Source organism: Bubalus kerabau, chromosome 4 (assembly GCF_029407905.1).
Source record: "Bubalus kerabau isolate K-KA32 ecotype Philippines breed swamp buffalo chromosome 4, PCC_UOA_SB_1v2, whole genome shotgun sequence".
Taxonomy (NCBI): Eukaryota; Metazoa; Chordata; class Mammalia; order Artiodactyla; family Bovidae; genus Bubalus; species Bubalus kerabau.
In genome coordinates, this window is record NC_073627.1 from 75536972 (window position 1) to 75561852 (window position 24881).

A 24881-nucleotide genomic window follows, 5' to 3' on the forward strand; every position below is an offset into this window, starting at 1 on the left:
CTGCTGTTACTGCCATTGTTATTTTTAGTGCTGGGGTAGAAGGACGCAAAGAAGACTAGTATTTGTTGAATACCTGCATAGTGCCAGGCGTTTTACATATATTCTCTGCTAATCTTTTTTAATAATGTTTTTATTATGGAGATTAACTCCTAAACAGACACTTCTATGGGGGAGATATCCATCAAGAGTGAATACTGTGATCCCCATTTTATAGATGAAGAAACTGAGGTCACAAGGGATTAAAGAACTTTTCAAAAGTCGTACAGCAAAACAACAGTTGGGGATCAAACTTAAATGTTTCAAAGTGAATCATAAAGTAATGATAAAACATAATGTTTACATATATCCTGAGAGTTTCAAAAACTAGATAGAAGAAAGAACAACTCAAACATAGTTATTACAACATTTATTCTTCTGTCATCAATGGCCCTGTGCACATCCAAAGTTGCTCTGGACTGCTGAATTTATTTTCTAAACTTATTTTTAAAAATTGGTTCAAACTGACTTCTGGTCATTTCAAAAATTTAATCCACCTTCAAATGGTGAAGGTCTGTCTCCTCATTTTACAAATAAGAAACCAGGGGTCCAGAAAAATTAAGTGATGTGACCCAGATAACTCCAAAACAAGATTTCTAAAAATATTTCAACCAGTGTCAGAATTATTAGCATAAGCAATCTTAAATGTGACTTCACTGAGAGAAAGAACACTAATTTGACTGGCATAATTTTAGAAGCCAGTCTTTCGACAGCACAGTATAACAGAGGGGTTAACAGCAAAGACTAGAGGCTAGAATCAGACTGCTTGGGTTTGAATCTCAGTTCTGCCACTCACTAGCTATTGAACCTTGGTTCCGTGTTCTGATCTGTAAAATGACAATCTTCCTCACAAGGTTGTCTAGAGGATTAAATGATTTAATGCTTAGAACAGTGCTTGGAGTATTTAAGTGCTCAACTGATTGGAAACCATTATTATGGTTTCCATATATATGGTATATGTCATATCTCAAAGGCTCAACCAGACAAACGCTAGAAATGACTGTAGGCTGCTCACATTCTGGAGGAGTGATTCTAGCCCAGAGCACAGTCCCAGCTGGGAGGGTCGCAGTGACTTAGCTGAGTCAGGGAAGTGGGTGGTTCATGGTTCCAGAAAACCAAATGGAAGGGTTTTGGGGAGGTCTAACCAGTTTCAAAAGCATTCTGGCCCAGTCAGGATCCCCCAAATAACTGGATGAGTCCCCAGAAGGGCAGCGTTGGTTTAGCTTAGCCCCATCTGGAGTTTCTAACACAACAGAATTGCTGTGTGACAGAACGGCTTGTGTGTGGCTCAGAGGTGACCAAGAATGCTAACCCTCTCCTTAGAATTATGTTTTACTGTGATTCAAATACATTTAAAAATTTCAAAGAATACACAGATAAATATCCCAAGTAAGGCTGTTCCACAGAAATCAAGGACTTAGTCTGTTTTTTGGCTACTGAACCTGTGGCATCACCGAATAGTTCATGGCACATAGTAACTACTCATTAACGTCTTTCTCAAAGGATGAATTCCCAGAAAATACATTTTTGTCATTGTTGAATTAACCTTTCCCCTTCTTTCCTTCTCTACCCAATGAAATTGCATTTAAAGGAGAAATGCATTGTTTGATATCACTAGCAGTAGTCTCAGATATGGTAATAAGGAATGTATATTTTAAAATTGTGATTTTTATAAATTTCAAGTCGCTTCAGTCGTGTCCGACTCTGTGTGATCCCACAGACAGCAGCCCACTAGGCTCCTCTGTCCCTGGGATTCTCCAGGCAAGAACACTGGAGTGGGCTGCCATTTCCTTCTTCAATGCATGAAAGTGAAAAGTGAAAGTGAAGTCGCTCAGTCGTGCTGGACTCTTAGCGACCCCATGGACTGCAGCCTACCAGGCTCCTCCATCCGTGGGATTTTCCAGGCAAGAGTACCGGAGTGGGGTGCCATTGCCTTCTCTGAATCTGTATAACAGAAGCTGCTAATTACTGATAATTGAGAAAACACAAGATTCTGATAATGTGGTAATTTAAGATGTATTTTAAAAGTACATTAACCCATACAAAACACAATAACATTTTACATATAATCTTAAGACTTTTATAGAAATTCATTTTCCCAAAATTTATTTTCCATGTAACTTAGGTTAAATAAAATCATAAGAATATGGATTCCACTAACTTAGAGTTTGTGACAATCCAAATACAGTATAAATATTAACTTTATACTTAGTAAAAAGTTTGAAGTCATCTATTCCTTTGTGAATACTGCAGGGTCTTATTTTGTTCTATTAATTAAGGGGTCAAAAAATGAAAGAGTCCTCAAATATGCCCAAATCTTATATTTTACCATGACTCTCTAATATGCAATTTGGCCAACTATGAATTAAAATAACATATTTCACTTTATATGCTAATATAATTTTATTATTTTGGCTTTAATGTGTATAACTAAAATAACATGCTATCCTTTTAAATAATTTATGGTGTAACTTGGAAGAACAATGGACAATTGGAAATGGAAGTCTAATACTGTGTGACTTTAGCCAAGGCACTAGCCTCTCTGTGCATCAGTTTTCATATCTTTTACACAGAGATGATAACACTAGTCGTCACAGAAATGTCAAAAAGATCAAATAAGAATATACATATATAAGCATTCATTTGTTTTTAATTTTAAGAAGATTATAATTTGGAGCTTTTTTAAAAAAAAAAGATTGGCTTTCCCTCAAATATTCCGAATTAGTAAGGAACAGGCCTTAAGCCTGGTTCTACTTGGCTATCTTTTCTAAGTTTTTAGGTTTAAGATTTAATCATACCTGGTGGCAGCTGAGGTTATCATCTTATTGGAATATTTCCTCCAAATCCAAATTGTTTCAACACAGTAAACACACACACACACACAATTATGTAAATGTGAAGCCTGTAAACACCATGATAATTTACTTCAACTTACTCTTTTTTCCTACGACCGTGGAAAAAACTGGCCCATTCAAAGCAAGTCTTTTTGCTTCCAACCCAAAAAATGGAAGGAATACCAACTATAAGAGCCATCAGGTATTTCATTAGAAAGAGAATCAGATCTGGACGACTCATCTGAGTAACCTACAAGAAGGGAAAGAAGAATATCATAAATATATAAATAGAAATTTCTCTTAAAGACCACTGTAAAATCTTTTAAATAAATAGTAAAATTATACAAGTCTGATGTTTGCACTTACTCAGTCCTGTAATTTTCTCATTATATGGAAAAGATACACTGCTGAAAATTTGACAATGACTATATATTCTATAGCCTGAGTTCTATAATTTTCTTGCTAGCCCATATTAGTCTAAAGAAAAAGATTACTAATATAGAAAATAGACCATGAATAGGAATAGAGGCTCAAATAATACCTATATTCTTCTCAGCCAATTTTGCTCATCCTATCATTGGTAATCACAATATACAATTAGGGAAGTGTTAATCATTTTCCCCCATTTATTAGTTTCTGTTCTTTTATTTAATATGCTCCTCCTTTCATGTCTGCTTTGCTGGCTGTTTTCAAGCTTCCTCTTTAACCTATGAGTTATTTATTAAGTACATTTTTTAGTTTCTATTCAGGTGAATTTTTTTTAAGATTTCTTTTTATTGTTGATTTCAAGTTAAATTATTATAGTCACAGAATGTAGTCTATTTGATTCTGGTTATCTTATATTTTGGAAACTTCTTCTGTGATTTAGGACATAGTCCATTTTTTAAAGTACTCCTTGTGTGCTCAGAAATAACGCTTACTCTCTGTTAGGTACAAAATTTTCTTTATGTATTAGACCAACTTTATCAGTTGTGTTGTTCAAATCTTCTATATAGGAATTCTCAAAGATATTGTAAGTCTGGTTCCATACCACCACAATAATGTGAGTCATGGGGATTATTTTGTTTCCCAGTACATATAAAACTTATGTTTATATTACAATGTAGAATGTACTATCTACTCATAAGAGTCTAAATAACAATGCTCATATCTAAATTAAAAAATATTTTATTGCTAAAAAGTGCTAACCATCACTTGAGCCTTCAAGTGAGTCACACTCTTCTGTTGTGGAGGCTCTTGCCTCAATGTTGAAGGCTGCTGACTGACCGGGGTGGTTTCTGTAGGATAGGATGACTGTGGCAATTTCTTTAAATAAGATAATAATGAAGTTTGCCGCATCCATTGACTCTTCATGAAAAATGTCTCTGTAGCATGAATTACTGTTTGGTAACACTTTACCCAGAGTAGAACGTCTTTCAAAACTGAAGTCAATCCTCTCAAACCCTGCTTCTGCTTTATCAACTAAGTTTATGTAATATTCTAAACCCTCTGTTGTCATTTCATCAATCCTCACAGCATCTTCACCAGGAGTAGATTCCATGTCAAAAAATCATTTTCTTAATGCTCACCCATAAGAAGCAACTCCTCATCCATTAAAGTTCTATCATGGGATTGAAGCAATTTAGTCACATCTTCAGGTTCCACTTCTAATTCTAGTTCTCTTGCTATTCTTCTACCACACTGGGTGTTATTTCCTCCACCAAAGTCTTAAAGCCCCGCAAGGCACCATGAGGGTTGGAATTAACTTATTTCAAACTCCTGCTAATATTTATATTTTGACCTCTTCTTTTGAATCATGAATATTCTCAATGGTATCTAGAATGGTAAACCCTTTCCAGGTTTTCATTTAACCACCCAAATCCATCAGAGGAATCACTATGGTAGTTATAGCCTAAAAATGTATTTCTTATGGGACTGCTCTGGCAGTCCAGTGGATGAAATTTGGCACTTTCACTGTGGTGGCCTAGGTTCAATCCCTGATCAGGAAACTAAGATCCTGAAAGCTGTGAGGTATGCCACTCTCAAAATATATTTCTTAAATAACGAAGCCTTGAAAGTTGAAATTACTCCTTGATCTGTGGACTGCAGAATGGATGTTGAGAAGGTAGACATTAAACAACATTAACCTTGTACATCTCCATCAGAGCGCTTGGGTGACCAAATGCATTGTCAATGAGCAGTAATATTTTCAAAGGACTCTCTTTTTTCTGAGCAGTAGATCTCAATAGTGGGCTTCAAATATTTAGTAAACCATGTTGTAAGCAGATGTGCTGTCCCCCATGCTTTGCTGTTCCATTTACAGAGCACAGGAAGAGAAGATTTAGCATAATTCAGAATGGCAAATGAGCCTTCATTTTGTTGCTGTTCAGTCGCCAAGTCGTATCCTACTCTTTTGAAACCCCATGGACTATAGCCCACCAGGCTCGTCTGTCCATGGAATTTCCCAGCAAGAATACTGGAGTGGGTTGCCATTTCCTTCTCCAGGGGATTTTCCCGACTCAGGGATCAAACCCATATCTCCTGGATTGGCAGGTAGATTCTTTACCACTGAGCCACCAGACCAGCTGCATTAGCCCCTAACAAGAGAGTCATCCTGCCCTGTGAAGCTCTCAAGCCAGGCAGTGACCTCTCCTCTCTAGCTACGAAAGTCCTAATGACATCTTCTTCCAATAGAAGACTGTTCTGTCTCCAATGAAAATCTGTTGTTTAGAACAACCACCTTCATGAATGATCTTAGCTAGATCTTCTGGATAACTTGCTGCAGCTTCTATATCAGCATTTGCTGCTCTGCCATGAACTCTGATGCTACAGAGATGACTTCTTTCCTAAAACTTCAAGAAATCGACCCCTGGTAGCTTCAAACCTTTCTTCTGCAGCTTCTTCATCTCTCTCAGCCCTCACAGAATTAGAGTTAGGGCCTTGTCTTACATTAGGCTTGGACTTAAGGGAATGCCATGACTGGCTGATCTATGCAGATCCCAAAACCTTCTCCATATCAGTAATAAAGCTGTTTTGTTTTCTTATCATTCATGAATTCACTGGAGTATCATTTTCAATTTACTTTAAAAACCTTCCCTTTGGATTTGCAACTTGGCTGCTGGGCTCAAAAAGCCTAACTTTTGGCCTGTTTCAACTTTCAACATGCCTTTCTCACTAAGCTTAATCATTTCTAGCCTTTGATTTAAAGTGAGAGGTATGCAACTCCTTTCACTTGAACCCTTAGCAGCCACTGTGAGGTTAGTTGGCCTGATTTCAATACCGTTGTGTCTAAGTGAACAGGGAGGCCCATGGAGAGCCTTTTATACGTAAACCCACCCCCAAAAATTGTGTGACTTGCTTTATTGTGATGTTTGCTTTACTGTAGTGGTCTGGAACCAAACCTGCAACATCTCAGAGAAATGCCTGTTATGCAAGTGTTACCAAAATGTGACACAGGGATATGAAGTGAGCAAATGCTTTTGGGAAAAAAGGCACCAACAGATTTGCTCAACACAGTGTTGCCATGAACCTTCAATTTGTAAAAACTGTGGTGTCTGCAAAACAAGAGTCTGAAATGAAGTACATGGATGCAATCTCAAAAATGACAGAATGATCTGTTCGTTTCCAAGGCAACCCATTCAATATCACATTAATCCAAGTCTATGCCCCAACCAGTAATGCTGAAGAAGCTGAACAGTTCTAGGAAGACCTACAAGACCTTCTAGAACTAACACCCATAAAAGATGTCCTTTTCATTATAGAAGACTGGAATGCAGAATTAGGAAGTCAAGAAACACCTGGAATAACAGGCAAATTTGACCTTGGAGTCCAGAATGAAGCAGGGCAAAAGCTAATAGTTTTGCAAGAGAATGCACTGGTCATAGCAAACACCCTCCTCCAACGACACAAGAGAAGACTCTACACATGGACATCACCATATGGTCCATACCAAAATCAGATTGATTATATTCTTTGCAGCCTAAGATGGAGAACCTCTATACAGTCAGCAAAAACAAGACTGGGAGCTGACTGTGGCTCAGATCATGAATTCCTTATTGCCAAATTCAGACTTAAATTGAAGAAAGTAGGGAAAACCACTAGACCATTCAGGTATGACCTAAATCAAATCCCTTACGATTATACAGTGGAAGTGACAAATAGATTCAAGGGATTAGATCTGATAGAGTGCCTGATGCAATAAACTATCAATGGAGGTTCGTGACACTATACAGGAGACAGGGATCAAGACCATCCAAAAGAAAAAGAAATGCAAAAAAGCAAAATGGCTGTCTGAGGAGGCTTTACAAATAGTTGTGAAAAGAAGAGAAGCGAAAAGCAAAGGAGAAAAGGAAAGATATAAACATCTGAATGCAGAGTTCCAAAGAACAGCAAGAAGAGATAAGAAAGCCTTCCTCAGTGATCAGTGCAAAGAAATAGAGGAAAACAATAGGATAGAAAAGACTAGAGATCTCTTCAAGAAAATTAGAGATACCAAGGGAACTTTTCATGCAAAGATGGGCTCAATAAAGGACAGAAATGGTATGTCCTAACAGAAGCAGAAGATATTAAGAAGAGGTGGCAAGAATACACAGAAGAACTGTACAAAAAAGATCTTCATGACCCAGATAATCATGATGGTGTGATCACTCACCTAGAGCCAGACATCCTGAAATCTGAAGACAAGTGGGCCTTAGGAAGCATCACTATGAACAAAGCTGGTGGAGGTGATGGAACTCCAGTGGAGCAATTTCAAATTCTAAAAGATGATGTTGTGAAAGTGCTGCATTCAATATGCCAGCAAATTTGGAAAACTCAGCAGTGGCCCCAGGACTGGAAAAGGTCAGTTTTCATTCCAATCCCAAAGAAAGGCAATGCCAAAGAATGCTCAAACTACTGCACAGCTGCACTCATCTCACACACTAGTAAAGTAATGCTCAAAATTCTCCAAGCCAGGCTTCAACAGTACTTGAACTGAGAACTCCCATATTCTCAAGCTGGATTTAGAAAAGGTAGAGGAACCAGAGATCAAATTGCCAACATCTGTTGGATCACTGAAAAAGCAAGCGAGTTCCATAAAAACATCTATTCCTACTTTACTAATTATGCCAAAGCCTTTGTGTGGATCACCACAAACTGTGGAAAATTCTTAAAAGAGATAGGAATACCAGACCATCTGACCTGCCTGTTGAGAAACCTGTATGCAGTCAGGAAGCAACAGTTAAAACTGAACATGGAACAACAGACTGGTTCCAAATAGGAAAAGGAGTTCATCAAGGCTGTATATTGTCACCCTGCTTACTTAACTTATATGCAGAGTATATCATGAGAAACGCTGGGCTGGAAGAAACACAAGTTGGAATCAAGATTGCCGGGAGAAATATCAATAACTTCAGATATGCAGATGACACCAACTTTATGGCAGAAAGCAAAGAACTAAAGAGCCTCTTGATGAAAGTGAAACAGGAGAATGAAAAAGTTGGCTTAAAGTTCAACATTCAGAAAATTAAGATCACGACATCTGGTCCCATCACTTCACGGCAAATATAGATGGGGAAACAGTGGAAACAGTGACAGACTTTATTTTTTTGGACTCCAAAATCACTGCAGATGGTGACTGCAGCCATGAAATTAAAAATACTTACTCCTTGGAAGAAAAGTTATGACCAACCTAGACAGCATATTAAAAAGCAGAGACATTACTTTGCCAACAAAGGTCCATCTAGACAAGGGTATGGTTTTTCCAGTGGTCATGCGTGGATGTTAGAATTGGACTACAAAGAAAGCTAAGCATTGAAGAATTGATGCTTTTTAACTGTGGTGTTGGAGAAGACTCTTGAGAGTCCCTTGGAATGCAAGGAGATCAAATCAATCCATCCTAAAGGAAATCAGTCCTGAATATTCATTGGAAGGACTGATGCTGAAGCTGAAACTCCAATACTTTGGCCACCTGATGCAAAGAACTGACTCATTGGAAAAGACCCTGATGCTGGGAAATATTGAAGGCGGGAGGAGAAGGGGACGACAAAGGATGAATTGGTTGGATGGCATCACCAAGTCAATGGACATGAGTTTGAGTAAACTCCGGGAGTTGGTGATGGACAGGGAGGTGTGGTGTGCTGCAGTCCATGGGGTCACAGAGAGTCAGACACGACTGAGTGACTGAAGTGACTGAACTGTCATGTCTGCAAAGCACAATAAAGGGAAGTGCAATAAAACCAGGTATATGTGTTTTCCTGACTACTTTTCTGTTTGCCTATTTTTTTTTTTTTTTTAAGGATATGTATTTATTTGGCTCCATCGAGTCTTAGCTGTGGTGTGTGGACTTGGTTGCTCCGCGGCACGTGGAATCTTAGTGCCCTGACCAAGGATCAAACTCATGTCCTCTGCACTGCAAGGGGATTCCTAACCACTGGACCGCCAGGTAAGTCCCTACCTATCTGTTTTAATAGAGATACGCTAAACTGTGGGCTCATCAGTTTTCCTTCTAATCCTGTCATCTTTCACTTTTAAGTCTATGTTAGGTGTTATATAAATGCTCTAGCTGCCCAATATACTTTAGTGCTCACTTTAAACAGTATTTTATGACTTTAATATTGCCACACCAGTTTTTCTTCTTCATCATACCATCACCTTTTTCAAGTGTATCTTTTCCTATTTACCAATGTATTTCTTTCAAGCTTGTTTGTGCTATACTACTGTTTTTAAACAATATATAGTTTCCTCCTACCAAAGTATAAACTCAATGAGGAGTTTTGTCCCCCAGTGGTCTTATTCCCAGAGCCTAGATCAGTGTCTGGCACGTAGCAGGTGCTCAAAAAATACATGCATACATTTACAATATATACTTCTACTTGGCTTTATGAGAAAAAGTTATAGTTAAAAGTATTCAGCACTTCCATCTTCTTGAACAAGACTATGCTCCTAGCACACTTTAGCTACCTAATACTCCTTGTTATCATTTTCCAGAGACTCAGAATAACCTTTACAAAAGTAATTGGTCTTGTTATTATCATTGTTAAGTGACTTTGCCAAAAAGTACACCCTCATCCTATCTTGGGGTTCTCTTTTCTTTCTGCTAAAGGATGCTCTTTAGAAATTCTTATAGATAGGGTATGCTAAATTATTTTAGTCTGCCCCAAAATGTCTTTCTCTTGTCCTCAATCTTCAGTGGTATTTTAGATGGATAAAGTTATCATTACTCAGCATTTTAAAGACATTAGTTCATTATCTTCTAGCTGTCCCTGTTGCTGTTGAGAAGCCTGCACAGTTGATAATCTTTTGGAGATTTCTTCTCTATGGTAGCTTTTAAATGTCTCTAGCCTTCTGTCTTATAGTTGCAAAGAATGTTTCTCATTGTGATTGGTTTTTACTTGTCCTGCTTAGTATGCAGAGTGTAATTTTAATGTGCGGTTTCAAGTTTTCAGTTCTGAAAACTTCAGGATGTAGTTCTTTAGTTATCATTTCTTAGTCATTCTTACAGCTCCTTGTTCTAGAACTCTCATTAGATGTAAACTGAAGTTTTTCAACCTATTTTTAATATCTCTTAATGGCATAATTATATAATTCTGAGTATTTTAAGTCTCTATTATGCATTCTGGGTGATCTAAACAGTTAGAACAATTTTCCACTTTGCTAGTTCTCTCTTTAATCATGTCTACTTTAGAATCCATTCCATCTATCGACTTAATTCCTGTAACTACATTTCTAGGCAAATTGGCTTTTATGTTTGTCTATTCTTATTTCACGTCTGCTAATTTATCATAAGTTCTTATTCTTTTAAAGTGCTTTTTATTATTTATCTATTGAAGAATCCTAAACATACATATTTTTAAAATAAGTCTTTAGAAAATTATTACTTTCTATTTATTGCTTTTATTACATTTGGGAGTGAATCGGTCTCCTGTTGATTTTATTGAATGACTTTTTAGGTTTAGCTTTTTTTCTTTCATTATGCTTTGGAATTTCTGTTTACAGATCTTGAGTAAGAGAGTTTTCTCTCTCTCTTGTTCTCTCTCCTTCACTCCCCCTATTTATCCACCACGTTTCATTCATTTTTGTCTTTACCAATACCCATGGGGCCCTGGACTTTCCTGGTGGCTCAGATGGTAAAGTGACTACCTACAATGTGGGAGACCCAGGTTTGATCCCTGGGTCGGGAAGATACTCTGGAGAAGGAAATGGCAATCCACTCCAGTACCCTTGCCTGGAAAATCCCATGGAGGGAGGATCCTGGTGGGCTACAGTCCATAGGGTCGCAGAGTCGGACATGACTGAGCAAATTCACTTTACTTTATGGGGCCCTAGTTAAAAACCAGGTCTAATATTATGACTGCACACTCCAGCCATTATCAGCTACCATAGACTCAGCTACTGAGTCATTACAGTTTGGCCCTCTCACATCTTTAGACAAATATTTTAAGTATTTTTAATGCTAAATGCAGCTTCAGGAAAGAGTTGGTTGCACATTTTATATAAACTTTCTTTTAGGAGCAGTAGAGTCCCATTTCCAACTCCTACTTTTAACTGGTAAGTCTAGTTCTAGTCCTCTGACTCCCATGTAACACTTTTACTTCTGTATACCCAAAGAAACTGAATGTCCTAGCCACCCCAGCCACTTCAGACCTGGATTCTGGTAGTCCACGTTTTTATCTCCAATCATTTTGCATTTCTATTCTACAAATTAGCTTATTTTGTGTTTTAGGCTGACTTTGTTTAAAAATTCCCTTATTACACTTTAGCTCTAACTGGCACATGATTATAGCTGTATTGGTTCATACAGTCAAAGATATGGTCTTTCCAGTACTCGTGTACAGCTGTGAGAGCTGGACCATACAGAAGCCTGAGTGCTGAAGAAGTGATGCTTTAGTTCATTGTGGTGGTGAAGAAGACCAGAGTCCCTTGGACTACAAGGACATCAAACCAGTAAATCCTAAAGGAAATCAATCCTGAGTATTCATTGGAAGGACTGATGCTGAAGCTGAAGCTCCAATACTTTGGACACTTGATGTAAAGAACTGACTCACTGGAAAAGACGCTGATGCTGAAAAAGACTGAAGAGAAAAGGAGAAGCGGGTGGCAGAGGATGAGATGATTAGATAGCATCACTGACTTAATGGACATGAAGTTGAGCAAACTCTATGACATAGTGGAGGACGGGGAGCCTGGTGTGCTGCAGTCCATGGGGTTGCAAAGAGCCAGACATGACTTAGCAAATGAACAACAACTACTCACAGATGACAATACCATTTACTGAATGGAAAGAATTGGGGATGGAAAGCAGGAACAGGGTTTAAGAAGAAAAATTAAGAATTGTATTTTAGACATGTTAAGTTGGAAATGTCATATAAACAGATACATGTCTGGAGTTCAGAAGAAAAGTTGACCTATATAATCCAAAATATGGGACTGAATAAGTTAACCCAGAAAAGGAGGAGAGGAGAAAAAGGGAACCTGGGAGAGAAACCGCATCTGATGACTCCTACAGTACTTTAAACCGCATTGTATTATCTTTCATAAACTAGAAATACTGTCTGTATATCACAAATGCTTGAATTAAAGGAGTGCTAAAAATAAAATCAGTAATAACAGCAACAACCAAAACCTTCAATTAGGCAAGACAGTAAGAGGAGAATTGGAGGACAGAGGGTTGTAACATGGGACATTTTGTATTATAAGGCTCTGATTAAAGACAAATCCCCAGGGAAGACAAGTCAGTACCTGCCATGATAACGATACAGTGAGAAAGCAACTCAAGCTAAACAGAAACAGACTCATTGACTTTGAAAACACAGTTACAAAAGGGGAAAGGTGGAAAGGAGGGATAAATTGGGTTTGGGATTAACATATACACTTTACTATATATAAAACAGGTAATCAACAAGGACCTACTGTACAGGGAACTGTACTCAATATTCTGTAATAACCTATATGGAAAAAGAATATGAAAAAAAATGGATGTATGTATATGGATAACTGAATAGCCTTGCTGTACACCTGAAACTAACACAATATTATAAATCAACATTACTCCAATTTGTATAAAATAAAGTTAAATTTAAAAAAACACCACCTTATCAGTTGAAAAGCCTCATCTGATATATTTCTTTGGTCTTTTTACTGGGAACTGAAGGAGAATCCCCAGCAGAAAAGGCAGACAATCAGCCTCCACTGCTATCCTTATATCTTGGTCACTGTCCTTTTTCTACAACTGCCTGCCTCGCTGTGAATAGCCTACTTTTACTATCTTGTCAACAACCAATCTCCATTAACACCACTCTAATTTCAATCAACAAAATTTTGCAATGTGACTTTATTTGATCAAAATATGGAAAATATTTTCCCAATTTAGATCCATCATCTACCAAAGACCCTGGAGCTTAAATTCTTTTTAATTAAATAGAAAAAATTATTCATGCTAAAGGGGGGAAAATAGCCTCACAGAAGAAGAAAAACACCAAGGACATATGTATGGTTATTGTGGTGACCTAAATTCAAGTATTGTTTCTGAGACTTTGGCTTTGAATCAGGTAGGCAGAGCCTTTGGCATCCTTCCCAATCAAGTGGAATCTATTCTTTACTAATGAGACCTACACTGTATTAGATTTGCTTTCATTAAAAAAAATTCATTACAAAATGTTGGTTTATGGTCATCGAAAGCCCACATAAAAATAAACTTCTGACCAGGCTCATCCATGTTGATAACTGACTACAGTTCTGGAATTAAGTCTTCTGATTTCAAATTTTGTGCCCTACTACACTGCATAGCTTTGTCTGCCTTTGCTTTTATTCTGCCTTGAAAACTCACTTACTCGCCCTATCAGATATAAAGACCTATCAGAATTAGGACAATGGCAGAGGATCAAGACAAGGATAGAAAATGGACCGCAGAATAGAATAGCAAAATAAGTTGCACAAGTGAAAAGTAGATACTGTATGACACAGGTAGCATCACAAATCAGTGGAGAAAGGATGGACTAGTCATAACGGTGCTAGCTAGACATCTACGTAGTTTTAAAATGATACCACCTCCGCATTCCAGATCTAAAAATAAACTATAGATAAAAAAATCCAAATCTGAGAAGCAAAACTTTAAAACTGTCTAAAGAAAACAAAGGAGAATATTATTTGCAATCTTTGAGTAGAGATTTCTTAAACAACTTAAAAAAAAAAGAAAAATAATAATACATATTAAAATTTTAAACTTCTGCTCGTCATAGGACACCATTTAAACAATGAAAAACCAAAGTTAGACTTTATCTGTAATGCATAAAACTGATTAAGAAATTATACCAGAATATATTTACCAGAATATACTGTGTATATACACAAGTACTTCACAGAAGAGGATATCTAAATAATAAGTTATTTAGCTATTATAAGTTATATATGTAAGAAAAAGGAAGTTCAATTTCACTAGTAATCAGGGAAATACAAATTAAAATAGCAATGAGGATTGTCAATAAGATTGGGAAAACTTTAAATGTGATGGTGAGCTCGTAGAACAGTAAGAACTCTCTGCACTTCCATATGAGGTTCTAAATTGTACAGCAACTTTGGAAAACAATTTGGCAACATCTGGTAATGCTGAAGATTCACAAGATCTAACAGTTCCATTTTTAGTTATATATTCTAGACAAGTTCACATAGATGCACAATATTCATAGTAGCATTATTTATAACAGAGTAAAAACAATGTGTAACCTAAATATCCATTAACAGTAAAACACATAAACAAATTTGATATATTCATACAATAGAATGCTGAACAGCAAAGACAGCAAATAAACACACAATGTACATATTACCATAGATAAATATCATAAAAATGAATGACAAAAGCACACTGCAAAAATACATGCAGTTTTGACACTGCAAAGTTTTAAAAGACTTCAACTAATACAATATATTGTTTAGGTAAATACATATAAGTGTAAATACACAATAACACCAAGTTCTGGATAATGATAGTTTACAAAGGAGATTCAATCAGGGAGGGGGATCTGGTGTTTTGTGTTTCATTTATTAAATGAGTGATAAATCTATTGTTGTTCAATGTATTATTCTTTATAATATACATGTATATGTATATGACATATTGGGTTGGCCAAAAATTTGTTTAGATTTTTCAGTTCAGTTCAGTTGCTCAGTCGGGTCTGACTCTTTGCGACCTCATGGACTGCAGCACGCCAGGCCTCCCTGTCCATCACCAACTCCCAGAGTTTACTCAAACGCATGTCCATTGAGTTGGTGATGCCATCCAACCATCTCATCCTCTGTCATCCCCTTTTCCTCCTGCCTTCAATCTTTCCCAGCATCAGGGTCTTTTCCAATGAGTCAGTTCTTCGCATCAGGTGGCCGAAGTATTGGAGCTTCAGTTTCAGCATCAGTCCTTCCAATGAATATTCAGGACTGATTTCCTTTAGGATGGACTGGTTTGATCTCTTTGCTGTCCAAGGGACTCTCAAGTGTTTTCTCTAACACCACGGTTCAAAAGCATCAATTCTTCAATGCTTAGCATTCTTTCTAGTCCAACTCTCACATCCATACATGACTACTGGAAAAAACCATAGCTTTGACTAGATGGACCTTTGTTGGCAAAGTAATGTCTGCTTTCTAATACGCCATCTAGGATGGTCATAACTTTTCTTCCAAGGAGCAAGAGTGTTTTAATTTCATGGTTGCAGTCACCATCTGCAGTGATTCTGGAGCCCCCCAAAATAAAGTCTCCCACTGTTTTCTTTGTTTCTCCATCTATTTGCCATGAAGTGATGGGGCCAGATACCATGATCTTAGTTTTTTGAATGTTGAGCCTCAAGCCAACTTTTTCACTCTCCTGTTTCACTTTCATCAAGAGGCTCTTCAGTTTTTTGCTTTCTGCCATAAGGATGGCATCATCTACATATCTATCTGAGGTTATTGCTATTTCTCCTGGCAATCTTGATTCCAGCTTGTGCTTCATCCAGCCCAGCGTTTCTCATGATGTACTCTGCATATAAGTTAAACAAACAGGGTGACAATATACAGCCTGATGTACTCCTTTCCTGATTTGGAACTAGTCTGTTGTTTCATGTCCAGTTCTAACTGTTGCTTCTTGACCTGCATACAGATGTTTCAAGAGGCAGGTCAGGTGATCTGGTATTCCCATCTCTTTCAGAATTTTCCAGAGTTTGTTGTGATCTACATAGTCAAAGGCTTTGGCATAGTTAATAAAGCAAAAATGGATGTTTTTCTAGAACTCTCTTGCTTTTTTTGTGATCCAGCGAATATTGGCAATTTGATATCTGGTTCCTCTACATTTTCTAAATTCAGCTTGAACATCTGGAAGTTCATGGTTCATGTATTGTTGAAGCCTGGCTTGGAGAATTTTGAGCATTACTTTACGGGTGTGTGAGATGAGTGCAGCTGTGCAGTAGTTTGAGCATTCTTTGGCATTGCCTTTCTTTGGGATTGGAATGAAAACTGATCTTTTCCAGACCTGGGACCACCGCTGAGTTTTCCAAATTTGCTGGCATACTGAGTGGAGCACTTTCACAGCATCACCTTTTAGGATTTGAAATAGTTCAAATGGAATTCCATCACTTCTACTAGCTTTGTTCATAGTGATGCTTCCTAAGGCCCACTTGACTTCGCATTCCAGGATGTCTGGGTCTAGGCTGGTGATCACACCATCGTGATTATCTGGGTCAGATTTTTCAGTAACTTTTCAGGGAAAATTCAAATGAACTTTATGATCAACCCAATATATACATGCATATAAATGTGTATGTGTGTGTGTGTTTGTATAAATACCTGTATGTCAGAAACTGTTATAATTAAAAAAATATATATAGGACAAAAAGGCGGTCAAGGCTCCTATAATTTCAATATACCTTGCTACTTTCAGAGAGGCAGTAGTTTTGAAATTAAGCATCACTAGGTAAGGTAAATAGAGAACTAATTAGTAATTCACCTCTTTAACAAGATCTGTATCTATCAATCTATCTTCCTTTTATTCTAAGTTTACCTTCTCCCATTATTGGACCACCAATTTATTTTTAACCCAGTGAAAAATAGTAAGCTGGGATTTCAATTTTCAAGCTTTCTTTCGATCAATAGAGGAAATGACAAAATATAAACTCCACACTACAGATATTTTGCAAATAATCTCATTTTCTTTTCCAAGCGCTGAGACTACCTTAAAAGAATGTTGTCTTCTAAATTCAAGAATGGCTAATGGCAATGAGGAAAGTTAATTTAGATCCTTATTGACTTTACCAGTGACTGCTGTAAACTGTGGGTGATGTCAACTTTTAGATAAATAAAAGATAAAATTTAATGATTAAAGAATAAATTTTTATTCCCATTATCTAAGGAAGAGACAACTTTCCAAGTAAAAGACTAGCCAGGGAAAAAGATGAGAAAATGGTTTCAGTAAACCGGAAGGGGGAGAGCATGACTGATTAGGAAGGAACTGACTGGTACAGAGCATACATTCTCAGAGTCACCACAGAATAGTAACATTGCAAAGATTTATTATGACATCTGGATATACTATGCCTATTATTTAATGAACCTCATGGAAAACTCACAAATTAGGTAAGAAAAGGCTTAAAGCCAAAATTCACTCAAGAAGTTAAAATGAAAACAAAAATAATAATTACCTCAATTCTATTCCCTTGCTTTGATGACATTATGAGATAGAAAATATTACTTCTTCAGAAGTTACATTTGATTAAGCAAAGGACAACATCTTGAGCTTTCATCCTAATTACAGTGAGGGGAAAATGATCATCACTCTTATGTCACTTTAATCTTATGAACTAGAAATAACTAGAAAACAGAACAGTATTCTGTACATATATACTTTACAACAATGGATGCAATAACTGGGAAACAAATAATTAAAAACTGAAGAATTTACACTTAATCTTGATGTACATAAAGAACTATTAATCGGAATTCACAGTATAATAATGCTCATTCATCAAGTGAAAAGCATAACCTTTCTTTTTTGGATTAAAGTAATAACCTGTTATTTTCTCAAAACAAATCAAACTGAAGGTGAATAATTTTGAAAATTTCCATTCTCTTTTCTAAATATGAACTGAAAATTAACCAGGAAAAAATTTAAATTAGCTTGTTATTAAGTATAGAATAATGAAACAGAAAACATAGCTTAGACTTTCCTAAACATTACAATAATAGATCAACGTCCTCAGCCCTGAAAAAACTATGGAAAGATTATGTTAGAGGGAAGACTATGTTCAGAAATGAGTTCTTGGAAACTCCACAAAACTGTCCTACAATCTCATGATTTACAATAAGAAAATAAGGCATTAGTGGAAAAAAACTGAAGACAAATAAATGGAAAGATTTCCATTCTTAAAGACAGAAAAAAATCAATATTGTTAAAATATCTGTACTACCCAAACCAATCTACAAATTCTTTGCACTGCTATCAAAATTCCAACAGCATTTTTCACAGAAATAGGACAAATCCTAAAATTTATATGGAACAACAAAAGATCCAAATAACCAAAGCAATCTTGAGAAAAAAGAACAAAGCTGGCAGTATCATTCATGCTCCTTGATTTCAAACTGTATTACAAAGCTATAGTAATCAAACAACATGAGAGTCCAAAAATAAACACATGCATATATGTCAATTAATTTCTGATAAAAGAGCCAAGAATACACAATAAGGAAAGAACAGTCTTTTCAATAAATGATGTTGGAAAAGTTGGACACCACATGTCAAAGAATGAAACTGGACTACCATACACAAAAATTAATTCAAAATGGATTAAAGACTTGAACACCCAGAAGAAAACAAATAGCAAGCTCCTTGACATGAGTCCTGGTAATGATTTAAAAAAATTTTTTTGGATACAAAAAGTAAAGGTGACAAAAGTAAAAATAAACAAGTGGGACTATATCAAACCAAAAAGCTTCTGCACAGCAAAGGAAATCATCAACCCAATGAAAAGGCAACTAACTGATTGGGAGAAAATATCTGCAAATCATATATATGTTAAGGAGTTATTTTCAAAAGATATAAAGAACTCATACAATTTCAATGTAAAAAACCCAAACAATCCAACTTAAAAATGGGCATAAGTTCTGAATAGACATTTTTCCAAAGACGACACACAGATGGTCAACACATACCTGAAAAGGTGCTCAGTATCTCTAACCTTCAGGGAAACACAAATCAAAACCACAGTATCACCTCACAACTGACAGAATGGCTATTACCAAAAAGATAAGCCATAACAAGCATTGATGAGGATGTGGGAAAAAGTGAACCACTGTACACTGCTGGTGGGAATGAAGAGTGGTATAGCCACTATGGAAAAAGAGAATGGCGATTCCTCAAATAATAACAAATAGAACCACCATATGACCCAACAATTCCACTTTGGGGTATTCAAGAAAACAAAAACACAAACTTGAAAAGATATCCGCACCTCATGTTCACTGCAGCATTAGTCACAACAGCCAAGACATGGAATCAACCTAAGTGTCCACTGATGGCTGAACAGATAAAGAAAATGTGGTATACATATACAATGGAATACTATTCAGCTGTAAAAGATGTCATTTTGCCATTTTGTGACAATATGGATTGACCCTGAAGGTTTGTGCTAAGGGAAAATAAGCCAGAGAAAAGCACATACCTTATGATCTCATTTATATAATCTTAAAAAAGAAAAACCCACCCACCTCAAAAAACCCACCAAACTTACAAAGGGAACAGATTGGTGGTTGCCAGAGGCAAAGGGTAGGCAATGGACGAAATGGGTGAAGGTGGTCAAAAGGTACATATTTCAAGTCATAAGACAAATGAGGTATAAGAATGTAATGTACAGCTTGGTGTCTGTAGTTAATAATACTGTACTATAGTTTTGAAAGTTGCTAAGAGTAGATTTTAAAAGTTCTTATCACAAGAAAAAAAAGTTTTAACTATGTATGATGATGGATGTTAAGATTTATTACGGTGATCACTTGCAATATATACAAATATCAAATCATTATGCTGCATACCTGAAACTAGTAATATGTAAATTACACCTCAATCAAAAAAACAAAACTAATCTCCAGAGAGTGGGGCATAGTTCTTGGGGGATTAGCCTACTGTGTTCTCTCTTTGCCTGGCAAAGTAATAAAGCCACTCTTTCCTCTTCCTCCATAAAAAGAAAAAAATCTAATCTCACATTTTATAATACTTGAAATAATAAACAATTTGCATCTTGGAAAAAATAGGCACAACTAAACTTTCTAGTTTTATGATATCATATTGTGGAACACCAGAATCACTTTCCAGAAAACATGCAAGGTTCTATTAATCATATTCACATCTTTAAAACATACTTTGCCTTTTCAATTAGTTCTAGGCCAAGGCTAGGAAAGCTCCATGAACTTTTTAAGAATATGACATGCATGAAACATGGTTTTATGGTTCCAATTTATGTTATAAAGCAAAAAATACGATATTCAGTAGCAAAATTATGGAAAATTATTCTTTCTGGGTCTTAAGGTCCTAAGAAGGTTATGGAGAGAAGGGAACTAAATTTTGTGACCTCTTAGTGTGTGACAGGCTCTTATAATTATGACTTACTTTTCAAAACCACCATGTGGAAAAAGAAACTCTGGAAATACATTCAAGAAATTATTGATATATATGGTGGTTACTGGTAGAGATGGAGAGGGGGCAAAAATTGAGAACATGAGAAACAAGAGTAGGAACAATGCTTCTCAATATATGTTTACTATTTTTAATGTTATAAACATTACAAATCACCTATCCAAAAAATTAAAAAAAAACATCAAAAAATTTTAAAACCCTTAAGAACAAGAGGCCTATGAGAAGAGAAAAAAAAAAAAAGAGGATGGGGAGCAGGCATTTGTCAGGGGTCCTAGATCATCTGATACAGCTGATTACAGCATCAACCCAATTCTGGTCTATGTATGTATTTTTTTTTTTGGTGTATTTTTTTTCTCTATAGGTCTTTAGATGTTTTTTAAAACCCCAAAGTACACACTGTTGTTGGTATTTTATAGAAACATTTATTTAGCTTTACATATATGTTTACAACTTTACTTCATTTCTTCTTGCATCTCCTACTATCTATGAGATTATTTTCATTCTTCTTGAAATATAACCTTTAGTAGTTCATACAAATCTTTTGGAGATAAACTCAGAGTTTCTGTTTATATGTAAATGGCTTTATTTCATCTCTATTCTTGAGAACAAATCGGTGTTTTCCAGAACATGCAGAGATGAAGTTTGGGGTGTGAGATATTTATTCAGGAACAGTATCTACAATTGGACAGAAGTAAGTGACCTGCAATGCATTCTCAGAAAAGCCTCAGCCAAGCTGGTAGGGAGTTCCAGAGCAAATAAGGACCATCAGAGGGTCCTATGCTGGGCCAACGGCCAAGCCTTTTTAGCCCACCAAAGAATTGCTGGTTGCAGGCCCACCTCAGATAAGGCAGCTTTCCACCTGAAGGATGTCTACCGACCCCACTCCCTGCAGCTAAGAGGCTCGTCCTTCTGTGAAGGCGATCTGGCCACGCATCCCCACAAGAGTTTTACATGGTACAAAATTCTGGTCGAAAAGTTTTTTTTCTCTCAACATTTAGAAGATACCGTTTTCTGGCTTTTGTTATTGTTAAGGACTCTGCTGTCATTCTAACTGTTGGTCTTCTTTAGAAGATCCCTTTTCTGAGACTGTTTTTTATGACTCCTCTCTTTGGAGTTCTGCAGTTTCACTGAAGTGTGGATTTCTTTTTACTTATCCTGCTAGTGGTGTACAGTTCCTCCTTGGTCTGTGAATTCACGTGTTTAGCAGTTGTGGAAAATTTGTAGTCATTATCTCTTTAAACATTGTCTCTCCTAGACTCTCTCAATTCCCTCCCTCCTGGAAATCTAATTATTGGGTTGGCCAAAAAGTTCATTCACATACAGAAAGCCCATATCATCTTGTGGCCAACCTCATACACTCCTATTCGACCTTCTCATTCTGCCCTCCATTTCTCTTAACATCACTTTCACATTTTCCTTGTCTCTCTTACGGCTTTCTGGATAGTTTTATTTTCACCTACTACCAGTTCATTACATTTCTCTTCAAACAGCAGCCTAAATTGCTGTTTCATATTAAATATTTCAGGAATTCTATCAAATAAGTTTCCATTTCAAAATTTATGTTTTTAGATTTTTTAAAAATCTATTATTTCAAGTAATTTCTTGTAGATTGGTAACCTGTGACTGTATTTCCTATTTCTATAAACATTACATACTTACATATTCTATCATTCAGTAATTGACAATTTCAGTATCTGCAGTTCTATTGATTCTGTGACTCACAGTCATAGTGGCTTGTTTTCTCATGTGTTTGGTAGCTTTATATTTTGAGCTCTTTGGTGAATCAATCAGTAGGAATCCTGGAAAAAGTATTGTTCTAGCTGATTGATAGGAGGCACAACTAACCTGCCAACACTTCAGCCTATGGCCCTGGTGATTTAGGCTAGCAAGGGAGTTCTTGGCTCCCTTTCTCAACTTACCAACTGGCCCAAGGTTCACCTTTCACCAATAAATAGCAACCACACTTGTGTGACCTTTCCCATCTCATCTACCTAAGAGCCCCTGCTTGATGAGCCAGCCCTATAGCTCCTTATTGGGCTGGTCCCAATTCATAATAATTTTTGAAGTGGGGGACTCTTTGGAGATCTCTCCTCAATCAGGCTAGATCTATGATATCTCATATAGTGAGTTCTTTCCAGATTTAACTAGTTCAGACTTTGCTGATGTTCCTACTCAGACATATTGTCAGAAGTCATACTGTCTGAGGAAACCTGAGTATATTTAATTATTTTCCTAATGTTCTACTTTAAGACAAACTTCTTAGCTCTTTAACAAACTTAACAGTATTAATGAACTCAATGACCTTAACCAGTTACAGTGTGCATAGTCATGTCAAACTCTTTGCCACCCCACAGACTGTAGCCTGTCAGGCTCCTCTGTCCATGGAATTTTTCAGCAAAGAATACTGGAGTGAGTTGCCATTTCCTCCTCCAGGGAATCTTCCCGACCCAGGAAGATTAAACCCATATCTCTTGCATCTCCTGCACTGCAGGTGGATTCTTTACTACTAGTGCCACTTGGGAAGCCAAATTACCTTAACACATTTTATAAAATCACTGATAAAATATATGTGATTCGCTAGAGGGGTTACCCCAGTGGCTCAGCAGTAAAGAATCTGCCTGCAGTGAAGAAGATGCAGGAGACCCAGGTTCAATCCCTGGTTTGGGAAGATCCCCAACCCACTCCAGCTTTCTTGCCTGAAGACTCCCATGGACAGAGGAGCCTGGCGGGCTGCAGTTCATGGGGTTGCAAAGAGTCAGATGTAACTGAAGCGACTGAGCAGGCAGGCAGGCAGAGGAAATAAAATGGAAGACTTCATATTCGACATGATCAGGTAGGTGGTTAGTAGTCTGTGGAATCAGAAATACAATTCACACCTTAGCTTTATCACTTACTTTAAGAATCTAGATAAGTTGTATTTAATTATAAGACTCAGTTCCTCATTTGTAAAGCAGAATACAATCTTAGTGTGCTACTGTGAGAATTAAAGGAGATAATGTGTATAAATTCACTGAGTACAGAACCTGATGCACAGTACATACTTAGAAACTAGAAGCTTCTATGACCATTACATTATGTTGTTTCTATTTTACTATTCCCATAAACTACTCAAATTTTTCCTTGACTCAAATTTTTCTGGTGTGGTATGATTTCAAAGACAACTGGAAATAAGATTTATTGGCATATCTTTATTATAGTGATGTACTAGAATTTTATTGAGTATTTTTAATACCATTATGTAATAGAGTAAAATGATGATCCTCAAAAGCAGTAACGAGAATGAAACAGTTACAATTTCCATGGGACAGCAAAGTGCCATAGGTCACCAACCACTGTAATAAGAGAATTATCAAAGGTGATAGAGAATAATGCTTGCTGTAGTTCAGAAGCTGGCAAACTACAACCTACAGAGCAAATCTGCCCCAATTATGTCACTGTAAACAGAGTCTTACTGAAACACTTGCAGTTGTTCATGTATTGTCTATGGCTGCTTTTCTGTGATTGCGGTTTCCATTATGTCCAGCCTCTGACAGATAAGAGTAAGAGGCTTATGGAAGCTTCCTGATGGGAGAGACTGACTGTGGGGGAAACTGTGTCTTGTTCTTGATTGGTGGGGCTATACTCAGTAAATCTTTAATCCAATTTTCTGTCGATGGGTGGGGCTGTGTTCCTGCCGTGTTGTTTCACCTGAGACCAAACCATGTTGGAGGTAATGAAGATAATGGCGACCTCCTTCAAAAGGTCTCGTACATGCACTGGCACACTCAGTGCCCCCCCAATCCTGCAGCAGGCCACTGCCAACCCACACCTCCGCCAAAGACTCCTGGACAATCACAGGCAAGTCTGAGTCAACTCTCTTGTGGGGTCACTGCTCAAAGCTATGGTTTTCCCTGTAGTCATGTATGGGTGTGCAAGTTGGACTATACAGAAAGCTGAGCACCGAAGAATGCTTTTGAACTGTGGTGTTGGAGAAGACTCTTGAGAGTCCCTTGGACTGCAAGGAGATCAAACCAGTCAATCCTAAAGGAAATCAGTCCTGAATATTCATTGGAAGGACTGATGCTGAAGCTCCAATACTTTGGGCACCTGATGAGAAGACCTGACTCATTGGGAAAGACCCTGATGCTGGGCAAGATTGAAGGCGGGAGAAGGGGACGACAGAGGATGAGATGGCTGGATGGCATCACTGACGCGACAGACATAAGTTTGAGCAAGCTCTGGGGGTTGGTGACGGACAGGGAAGCCTGGTGTGCTGCAGTCCATGGGGTTGCAAAGAGTCGGACCCGACTGAGCGACTGAACTGACTGATAGCTGCCTTTGCACTACACCAACAGAGCTGAGTTGTTGCAACAAAAAGCAAATGGCTGGCAAAGCCTAAAATATCTACTATATGACCTTACAGAGAAAGT

The 24881-nt window shown here is 37.1% G+C and overlaps 1 protein-coding gene across 6 annotated transcripts in view; it reads right to left on the minus strand.

The window, feature by feature from the left end:
• FZD3 (frizzled class receptor 3) overlaps nt 1–24881 on the minus strand; it is a 96166-nt gene that overhangs the window by 18136 nt on the left and 53149 nt on the right. For 5 of the 6 annotated variants that reach the window (XM_055577759.1, XM_055577757.1, XM_055577758.1 and 2 more), the window contains one exon: nt 2972–3120. In XM_055577759.1, the coding sequence (XP_055433734.1) occupies nt 2972–3120 (149 nt within the window). Of the gene's footprint in view, nt 1–2967; nt 3121–24881 lie in introns of those variants that run through there. The other variant, XM_055577762.1, reaches the window with a different exon arrangement.